The sequence below is a fragment of the Vairimorpha necatrix genome, chromosome 2 (genome assembly GCF_036630325.1).
Source record: "Vairimorpha necatrix chromosome 2, complete sequence".
NCBI classification, from domain to species: domain Eukaryota; kingdom Fungi; phylum Microsporidia; family Nosematidae; genus Vairimorpha; species Vairimorpha necatrix.
Genome location: NC_088817.1, coordinates 221818 through 233325, shown reverse-complemented (window position 1 = coordinate 233325; position 11508 = coordinate 221818). Strand labels below are relative to the sequence as shown.

General features: G+C 26.4%; 2 protein-coding genes across 2 annotated transcripts; both read left to right on the top strand.

Moving 5' to 3' along the window:
* Positions 1-7449: 7449 nt before the first annotated feature.
* On the top strand, positions 7450-8292 carry VNE69_02056 (uncharacterized protein; the record flags this gene model as incomplete). The annotated part of the gene is made up of 1 exon (XM_065472602.1): positions 7450-8292. One exon carries the CDS (start codon positions 7450-7452, stop codon positions 8290-8292), a length of 843 nt encoding a protein of 280 aa, XP_065328674.1.
* Positions 8293-10211: 1919 nt separating this feature from the next.
* Positions 10212-11060, top strand: VNE69_02055 (uncharacterized protein; the record flags this gene model as incomplete). The annotated part of the gene is made up of 1 exon (XM_065472601.1): positions 10212-11060. One exon carries the CDS (start codon positions 10212-10214, stop codon positions 11058-11060), a length of 849 nt encoding a protein of 282 aa, XP_065328673.1.
* Between the last annotated feature and the right edge of the window lie 448 nt (positions 11061-11508).

The following is an 11508-nucleotide window of genomic DNA, read 5'->3' as shown; positions in this document are numbered from 1 at the left end:
GGGGTACTTAATATTGATTTTTATATAATAAGTTTAAATGTAAAAATAAAATATTGTCCACACAAAATATGTAATAAATTTAATATAAAGCTATTCTATAACATACGCAATCTATTCGACTAGATTAAATGAAGTTACTTTAAATTCTTTTTTATTATATTTTATTTACACGTAAAAAAGTCAAACAAATTAAAATAGCATTCGCATAACTAATAAGAAGTACGAATATATTAATTTTAAAATTTTAAACTAGTAAAAAAGATTTTGAATAAATTTACATTAGTTTATAAACAATTATCTGTGATGTTAAGGATCAGCATCGCGACGTCAAAAATCAAAAATGATAACGTGGCAAGTAAATTAGTTGATATGACATAACGCAAAAAGACATAATACATAATGTGGATAGTAATGTTTTTATGAATTTGTGTTAATAAATTATTGATATAAAGAAGATTATTTTGTCAAGAATTTCAACTAAAATGACATGTATGACATGTGGGATAAATAATATGATAATATAAAAAGATTTATTATGTTAATGAATCATTAATCTTAAATATTAATAGCACAGCTTTCCCCGGTACGTATCATGAGATTTGGCTCTTCACAGACTTTGGTTTCTGTGGAATTATTTATGTCTTTCAACTCCAAAAATTCAACTTCATTTTTTTGCCGACACAGCCTCTTTAACAGTCGCCATATTCGCTAGTGCGCTTACAGCTCTAGCTACTTCTTTCTCTCCTGCATCTTCCTGATCGTATCCTCGTCGTCGTTTCAAAATGATGAACTCTAGAACTTCTTCAGCACAAAACACTATATGTGTGCTTCAAGGTAGGATTGGATTTCCAGCTTCCCGATGTACTTTCTGTGTTTTTGGTCACCACTCCATTTCATGTCATTATATAAGGAACTATTTCTGCGGGATTTATGTATTAGTCTCAGTTCATTTGAAGAAGGTCATATTTTCTTAGTTTTTCGTTCTCGACTATAGTAAGTCGATCCTGGTTGGTTATATTAACTTCGACTATTAAAATTTCTTTCTTCTTCTTGTCAAACACAAGAATATAGGCTTATTATGGGTCACTTTCGTATTAGTGGATATTCTCGTATCTACTCTTATTTTCCATGGTCTTTTGTACTGGGTGCCCACGTATTTAATTTGTCTTCTTAAACCCACATTTAATACATAGTAAGAGATAAATGCATTTAACTTAATCGTTGTGTACTTTCATATAATCAAAACAAAAAATTCGATCACACTTGGTAGCTAAATAGCCAACGTCTTTCTATGAGTTCCACAATTAGGACATTGTCCCTTTTGTCCGCAGAAAATATTTCTATCCTGTAGGAAGCAGTAAATTGCTTCAACTAGCCAGATTGTGAAAATATGATAAAAATATAAATAGATAAAAATTAAGATATAATGGTAAAAACAAAAAAATAATGTAAAAAACGCAAGACTAGAAAATGAAACTTTCTAAAATAAAAATGCACAGATAATTATAAAACCACAATAATAGTAGCAACAAAACATTCTGTCTAATAAAGTTGATGATATTTACTAAAAATTTAAGACGTGGGAATTGTATACTCTATATAAAGTCAACTATAATTCTATACTTTTAACAATTAATCGAGTAATTATAGAAAAATCTTTTTTAGGAAAATTGTTTATGGTTTTTTATGTATAAAAAGCTAGTATAGTTATATATTGACCTAACTGACATGTTATATCGACAAATCCATACAATATATCGAGGAGGCTGATAATTTAGAACAAATTGAAGTTATCATTAAATGAATCGCATGCAAGAAAACTCTTAAGAATATTAGAATTTTTACAAATGGAGATTTTATGTGATAATGATATTCCGAAAGAAAAGAAACTTTTGAAAAGTTACCTCATATAGAGTTTGTTTTAGATATTTAAAATCTCGGATAAAAAGTATATTTCAAAAAAATACTTATTTCAATAATTTAGCTATTCCCCCCCAAAAAAAATTTAAACTAGCTTTTACTGTATATTCACATTTAAGCCCTCTAGTCAATCCAGATTACAATAAAGAACCCCGAACCCTTGAAGATAGAATTAAAGTAGATGCAGAAGAAGGCAACATTTTTAACTGAATAACATGTAAGCAAATGCCCGGAAGTTCTCTAAAGTCGTGTAAAGCCTTAATTTAGAGGCATATATACATTATTTAAACTTTATTTAGAGTATCAGCAGAAAAATCCCAGCTTAAAAACTTTATTTACGCATAACGTATGTATATTGGTCCGCTTACAAATAAAGCGAATTTTCTTTTTTTAAAGTAGTAACTATGTAATATTATATTAGTGTAATTTTCGATCGCTGCAATTTGGAGGCAAAAAAAATTAACTCTTCATACAAAAAAGTTTTTTTGTTTAGATATCATAAGACTAAGCTGGAAGAAAGCTATATATATAATTTATTTGGGTATAATATTCGGCTTATTAATTACTTTTCACAAGATACGCTTACAGTCTCATCTGGCAGTTCCAGGACTTCCTTCTGAGGTTCACTCATTGGGCTCTCGAAGACCCCTTCCTGATCCGTATCAAGCCCATGTCTGGCTGACATAGTTAGGCTTTCTAAAGTCATTTTAAGGACTCTTGACTGTATATATGCTTCCGTTCTGGGTTCTAATCTGAGCACTTTGATATGCGTACGGTGAAAATTAGTTACTATTCCATCCCACGTCATCACATAAGGATTAATGAAGAAAGCTAAAAAATTAATTACGAAAAACTATTAAACACGTAATTTATATCCTGAATTCATTTAACAATATAGATAACAATAATAATTCGTCTATTATAACTCATAAAAATATTTTTTATAATAATGATCTAAATATGTTGTTTGAGATTATACATTTTTAAATTCGCCAAGATTACATAAAATTATCTTTAATTCAATATAATGAAACAAATTTTATGCAGAAATCTTATTTGAAAAAAAGGTACTCATATTTTAAAAAAACATCTCATCAAAAAAAGTAATTTTCTCAAAATTTAACATGTGCACATGTATAAAAATGTTCCATTCGATCAATAGAAATCAAAACTATTTTTTATATACAAAAAAATTTTAACTCTTATTATAGATACATAGAAAACTATGTAAATTGAAAAAAACCTAGATGTTCCACTTTTTAGGCATAGTAGGCTTATGGTAGTCAACCCTCTTCAACGTTGTTTGTGCCACATTTCTTGAGTAACCCCAATTTACCTCTCTGATATACATTATTGTGATCGAGATAATTCCTTTAAGAGTCATATATTTACTCAAAATACACAGCTAATGCAACTATAGTCGACACGTTGATACAAGAAAGGATTTTCTTTGTTTCTTTTTTGTAATATTCAACATTAAAACACGGAAACTTTTAACGTTTCTACTCCCGTTGCTTTTTGCTCATCTTACTTAAGTTAATTTTTAACAATTTTTTCCCCCGTCTCTTTCTTATATTACTTTTTTCATATTTAGATTTGTTTTTTAAATTATAAATGATCCTATGGGCTTTTTATTTTTGTTCTTTTCAGCGCAACACTATTAAGATCTGTTTGAAACACTAATAATTCGTAAATTCATTATTTAAAATTTAAGCACATGTTTTAATGTAGCTTTTGATAAATAATTGTTCCAAATTGAAAACTATCTTTCGTTTAATTTCATCATCTAGATTAAAAATTTATTTGTTTTGTAGTTGTTTACATGTTATTATGCATTTCATTATATTTAAAATTAGCGGTATTCTTGGAATTCTTATTTGTCGATATTTTATCTTTTTTTAACGCGGGTAATTTTTTAAAATTTTGACCTAAACTTTTTTATTGCATAAATGTTAATTTTAGCTAAATTTAAAATTGCTTTTAAAAAATACATTGAAATAAGAAAAAAAGAATGTTGAACAATATTTTTTAGCTACATATTATATTTAGTTAAAAGTACATTATAATCAAAATTTTTGAATACTCAATGAATTAGAAAAATACCTATAGCTTAAATGATAAGATAAAAAAAAAAAACAGCAAAAAAAAATTCGAGATCAACGATTCGTTTTTTTCTTTTTAAAGCTTAAATTAATCAAATTTACATTTTAATAGTTAATGACAGACCCTAAGCAATTATATATATTGTTTATAATTATTCATAAATCGTAGACTTCTTGAGATACTTATTGGTGTATTATGTACATGAATTGTTTATTTGTGAGTAACATATTGTGCTATTTTTATAAAATATATTGTGTGTTTGAAAGAAATGCCATTGCTCTATCTTCATTTGCCTGTTTCTGCGTCCATATCTTTTAGGTACTCCATAGAATGCTCACAAAACTCTTCGTAAAATAAATTTTTACATATAAACATTAGTTTGGTTAAATTTTTTGCATACATTTATGCGCTAGAGCTATGTTATATCACTATATTGTCTCTTGCCGAACAAGTATAATTATTTTAGTATTATATCCTCCAATATACTAGGTTTCTCCTCGCTTATAGTACTCCAAAAGATATATGTCTCAATTTGTTGTATTGTGTTGATTGAAATATTATTTTAATTATAAACAAACCTATTTCAATTTTAAAATTTAGAAACATACATGAGTTTGAATGTGCAGTGTCTTACAGCAAAGGAGGAAATAGAAATTACTATCAAAGAAAACATATACAACTTAAAGTTACCGCCGTATGATGATCACTGCACCATATAGGATATACATACTAGCCATAGATGATGTCTTTGAAAACTTATTTGGAAAAAATTATGGAAAGCTAATTTAATATTAAAGACCAGCTTATAAGCTTATAGATGTCTTAACATGAAGGGCTCAAAATAAAAAGTTTTTGTGAGAGACCAACCAAAATATATAAACTTGAGATGATACTATTTGTATAATCACATGAGATATATTATATACAAATATCCGATATATACAATATAGATTTAGCTTAATGAATTTTAATCTATATTTATATAAGGCTATTTAAACACGTTCAAAGACTAATTGTTTAGGTATGATTGGTAGAATGATTTGAGAAAAAATTTAAAGGCAGTGGAGAAAGCATTTTAGAATATTAAGCCACTATGGGTTTATTGGTGCGCTAATACCAAAGACTAATTTTTGATGATGTGTGCTACAAATACAAATCATTTTTGCAATAAAATGTTTTAGTCTTACTAGAATTAACGTTACAATAATAGTTGGGGTCTGGCTGTTTGGGTATCACATTAAGGAAATAAACTCGCACTGAAAATTTTAAAGACCTCTGTTACTAGAAAGAGAGCTGATATATAAGGAGGTTTTTATTTAGAGATGAACTATATTTTTTGGCATATTATTTCATCTAAGATTTTTTAAATGGGTTTAAATTTTGGATCTGAAACTAGTATCATTCGATTATTATCATTTGTTTCATCTTTCAGATTCAGTCTGATTATTGGCATGTTAACACAGCTAGTAACAACTCTCTTTGATAAACATGACAAAATTAGTAAGAATTTTATTGAAAAAACTAAAATTATTAGTGATGGAATGTTGGAAATAAGAAAATGAACATAAGGTTCATTTTAGAAACATTTAATAATAGTGAGTGAGCGTGTGCCTTTCTAGCAGGAGCTTGTTGATAAAAATAGTTTTTTGCGTTATGCACTTCTCAAAAACTAATGAGGTTAGTTAAGAACAGTGCTGTAGCTAGATATGTTTAGAATTATAAATCTTCCGTACAGCTTTAGTCATAGAGAAACGTTAATAGTTTAAAAACACGTTGCTAAGTTTTTGGAGAATTATATGAATGTATAAAGTATATCAATAAGTGATCCTTCTTCGAAATACCAAAGGCCTTGAAATTTCTAACTTTCGCAAGTAAATACGATTTGTTTTGCAGAGATTGTGCAATCGAGGAAGTAGCAAATAATAGGCAGAGGTTGGGAAAGAGATGAGTATGGCATCGATAAAGTAACGGAGTCTGACAAAAGCTATTTTTCCGACATAATATAATCTTGGCAACAATACCATGGATCATTATGCTAGAAGGCAAAAAAAAGGTTATAAAATGGGCTTTCTCGTTCCTGTAGCTAGTAGGTAAACTTTTACTCTCCATGGAGTAAAATAAAATAATGTATTACCTGTTCTATTGTGATCACTGATCGATGGAGAGTATATGATGTCGCATTAAGATAAATAACATTGATGAAAAACAGAACTCCGAAGTGCCCATAAACTTTGTAAATTTAGACGATTCTGACAGGATCAAACTATAAGGGAATTTTGTATCTTTTAAGAAAGATATCTGGCAAGACAAACACTATGAGTCCCTTATATTTACCATTTGGGCATATCAAATGCCGAAAAATTAACGTATAAACGTCTTCTAACTTTATTGAAATAATCCATTAAGTCTCTATTTGTATTTTATTTTTACACTCCACTTTTATTTAAATGCGGGTTCCAAACGGCCAACACCGAATAATTTATTATCGATTATAATCGCAATAAAAATCCAGCTAGATGTATTATGCATATATCACACCTCTGAGCTTATTTCATTTTTTTATGGCATCTAAGGTATGCCTTTTTAAATTTTTTTTATGAAGCATAAATTATCTTTACTTTAAATTTGAACATAGCATGTAACAAACCAGTTCTGATAAATTATTAACAATTTTTAAAACAAATATATTATAGTAATCAACTCTTTCTGCTGTTAATATACTTGCAATTCTAAACACAATTTTTAAATAATCTTGATATTTATCTATCTTGTCTAATGCGATTATTTAGTACAATCAAAATTTTTGTTTTGAATTTTGTATACATTCGTGTATAAGACATACAGATAGTTTTAGTTAAGTATTTTCATATATATAAAAAGTTTTTAGTTGCACATTTTTACATCTTACATTATTTATTTTTGTCTCATAAAAGTTCATGTTGAAATATTAATTGCATATATTTTATAACGACGTTGTGCGAATATTATCATTTATCCGTGAGACATGGCCATTTTTAAACTATTTCTCTGGAAAATTTTTAATCTTAATTGTTTTATTGATGGTATACTACTTTCTCTTAATTCCAACCTCTTCAGATACAGACTTTCTTATATCTTTTATTTTAAATATAATCTGCTATCAACACTAAACTACAAACATTGGCGTATTTACGAAAGTTGTAAAAATTTTAAAAATTTCGTGTGTTTGTTCGTTTGTGTGACCCAACTTGACATGCTACTTGAAATTCTTAACATGTCTTTGGACATATGTGACAGATGATATATATTTTTTCAAAATGATGAATGTTTATCTTTTTGTTGTTCTTGCAAATTTTAGACCAAATAATGATATCATGGAATTACAGTTTTTATTAAACATAGCATATGCAGTAAATTGGCAGAAATCTTTTTTTTGTCTGCCCCTAAATGCGATTAGTCAGTTCCTTTATTAGTATCTCTAAATTATCTTTGAACGATAGAAGCGAAAACCAAATATCAAGCATCAACAATACCCCGGATTACACTAATTTAGAAGTGGATAACGCAGACAAAAACAATATAAGAAATATTGATATATTAGTAGGGACATTAGAGTATAAAAATGCAAATTTTCATTTTGAAAGGATAAAATATATTATATTCCTTAAAATATACTTATTTGGAGACATGCCTGAAACTTGTAAGAAAACTGTTTATACTCTAGAAGAAGAAAATTTTATTTTTGAAAAAATAAAAATTTTTAAATATTTTGTTGACAAATTCGAAATAAAAAACAAATATTTAGAATACATCGAAAAAAATGAAAATATCTTAAAAAAAGAAAAGATTGAAGATAATAAACAGAAAAATTCGAATATAAATAAGTTTTTAAATTTATCAGAATATAAATCAAATGAGTTATTAAAATTTTCTTTGGATGAAGATACAATAAAGGAAATTGCAAACAGATTAAAAACTTTAGATTTTTATAAAATAAAACGTGAAGAAATTAAAAAATTGTTCAATACGGACGAAGGGTACACCATTGAATTCTTTGATTTTATCATAAGAGTACTTATACGTTTATCGATATATTCTAAAAAGAATTTATTAAGAAAGAGCGAGGAAAAAGTATATTATAATATGGCAGTAAATAATTTTCAAAAATTATACTTAAGTCACTATGAATTTATAGAAAAAACAGATTTCTTTGTAGCTTTAAAAGTTCATAAGGACTTGATTGTTCAAGTACGCGAAATTCTGAGTTATATTGATGATTTAATAGATTAATAAAAAATAAACTATCTGTAAATTTTTTTTTTGTTTTAAAAGCATAATAAGTTTTAAAAATAATAAGAACTCTTAATCAGAAAAAAAGCTATTATTACAAGTTTAATATGCATCTAACTTAATATATGGTTTAAAACAAAGATAATTCCCTGTAATATCACTTGGGACGGTATAATAACTGGTTTCAAAAATCTTATACCACACGAGTCAAAACCCAAAGATGGTAGGAGCGTACATCTAGATGATCACACTAAAGAAGACACTAGAATGCATTTCTGTGGACCACCGAAGGAGAGAAGATAATACCGAAATGGAAAGAACCATGGATCTGAAGCTATCTAAAAGCAGGAGACGCTAACGCGGAACCTATCCTTGTTAAATCAGAAGTATAAACTACACTAAGCATACCCTAATTAAATTTGCTTATAAAACTTACAATTATCTTTAACAAGCCTCGTAAGAAAATTTGCAGGCATGAATATATATCCCCAAAAAAGATTAGTCCTTCAAATTTTTTTTATTTGTATATAATTTTACTAAGTTTTATTATTATTTTTTAATGCTTTTTCCTTCTTTTGAAAATCGAAAAATGGAGCTTTTTTAAAAAAAACTTTCTCCAATTTCTGCCATCTAAAATAAAAAACTTCCATCATTTTCACTGGAAGTTAAAATAAATTCCCTTATACATTTTTTGCTAAAAGTTTAAGAAACGATAATCCAGAATAAATTTTTCATTATATTATTAAATCAATAAAAATTTTTGAACAATTTAAAATAGTATTAAGATTATAAATTAAGATGCAAATAATTCTATTAAAAAACACTACTATTTGTAAATAAAACTTGTGTAAATTTATTAATATGTTTTCAACATTTAAAATGAATTATAATATAATATTACAGATATATGTATTGTAATGCTACAATTGTAAAATAGTTCTCGGCTGTATATCAATATTATATAATAATTAAAAAAAGATAAAAAATATTGATTTTAATGCAAATTAATTTTTTTAAAGAAACGTACAAAAAAACAATAATTACATAATCTAACGCGGGGTTATATATTGTATTTATTTTAGAAATTAACTATTACAAATTGATATATGAAATTGGCATATTTTTTGTTGTTGTTTGAAATTAACGATATCTATTACCAAAGGCTTTAAACTAGCATATCTTCAATTAAATAAAAATTTACATATAGAGCCTCATCATAGTTCAAAAAATATCCATATATTAAATAAACAATAATTTTAGTTTTTTGATCGTATTTATCTAGATGAAGTTTTTTGAAATTGCATAATGTTCTTTGTTGTCTCAATATCCAAAAAATTTAATTCTAAATTTCAACAAAAGCTATAAACGTTGGCATCAAAACACAAGCCAACCCTTTTTTGACCGTATGCCAAAGCTAAGGAGACATTTTCTATAAAGTAGAAATGTGTTTTGTTTTGGGATCAACTTCACAACACTCATACAAATTTATAAATCTACGCATTTTGGTAGAAACATCATATGATTTTCACAATACTTGCCAATATTGTTTATAATTTATAAATTTAAATCGTTTTTGCATAATATTTAATTTGTCATCATATCTCAATATGTCAAAAATTTCAATTCAGCTTAAATATTGACGTTTGACACGCGCTTTACATTTTGGAGAAATGCTTTCATAATCGCATTTTTAAGCTTTGCTATACTAAAATTTACTTTTTAAAAAATAATTTCTACAGCAAATATTTAAGAACCCGTTTTTCTTTTATTAAAAAAAATTTAGTAGTTGGTGTTGCAAACATTATTTAGATCTTGAGTTCTCTAAAATTGTGATAAATAATGTTTATTTATACCAACGCTAAAAATTTTGCAATCTAAAAAACTTTCTTTAAATAAATTTTGTTTTCTTACACCCCTCAATGCGGTTGATAAATTCTATTATTAATATCTCCAAGTTATATTTAACCGATGAAAATGAAAGTAATATTATTACTATTGAAGATTTAGTTGACTGCATTAATATACAAATGGACGAAGAGAACAAAACAGACGCATCAAATAATGATGCATTAATCGAAATATTAGAGTACAACCCCGAAAGCTTTCATTTTACAAGAATATGTTATCTAATATTTCTGAAAATTTATTTATTTGGAGACATTCCAGAAACATGTAAGAAAAACTCTTTTACTCTTGAAAGGGAAAATTATATTTACGACAAAATAAAATTTTTTAGACAATTAGTCACTAAATTAGATATAAAAAATAAATATTTGCTATATTTAAGCAATAATGAAAATATTTCAAAAAATGAAAAGAATAAAAACAATGCGCAGAAAAATTTAGACATAAATAAGTTTTTGGATTTAATAGAATTACAATGGAATGAGTTATCTAAGTTTTCTTTGGAAAAGGATGTTATAATAGAAATAGCAAACAATTTAAAAAATTTTAATTTTTATAAAATCAAATATGGAGATATTGCAAATCTATTTAATACAGATGAAGGATACACTCCTGAATTCTTTGATTTTATTATAAAAGTACTTATACGTTTTTCGGTTTATTCAAAAAAAAGTTCCTTAGAAATACACGAGAAAGGAAAATATTTAACTATGGCGATTAATGATTTTCAAAAACTATACATCAATCATTATGAATTTTATGAAGATATAAATTTTTATGAAGCGTTAGATGTCAATAAAGACTTAATTGTCCAAGTAAAAGAAATTCTGAGCTATATTGATGAATTAATACAAAAAAAATAAATTTTTTTGCTTCAATTATATTTATTGTAATATTTTTAGAATTTAAGAGTTATTAATATGATTACATTTGATATCAGAGAAGAAGCCGACTTTGAAAATTTTTTGCTCAAGATCTTCTCTTAATCGGCTATTAGGAGTCGAATCTTTTCTTCTTATATATTCCATCGAAATATTTAGAATATTATAATAGATGTATTGTATGATCAAAAATTCAATTAACTTATTTAAAATAAACGATTAATATCTTAATCTACATACTCGAGTATTGTGTTTTTGTTCACTTGCGCCGACTGCAATAAGATTATGTTTTAAATGTAAAATATATACTAATATGCAAATGTTGTTTCAAGGCTTGACTTATATGATAGTTTTTATAAAAATATGTCATTTATACCACTTACAAGTATCAACAAATTAATTTTATTAATGCCTTATAGATATTATAAAC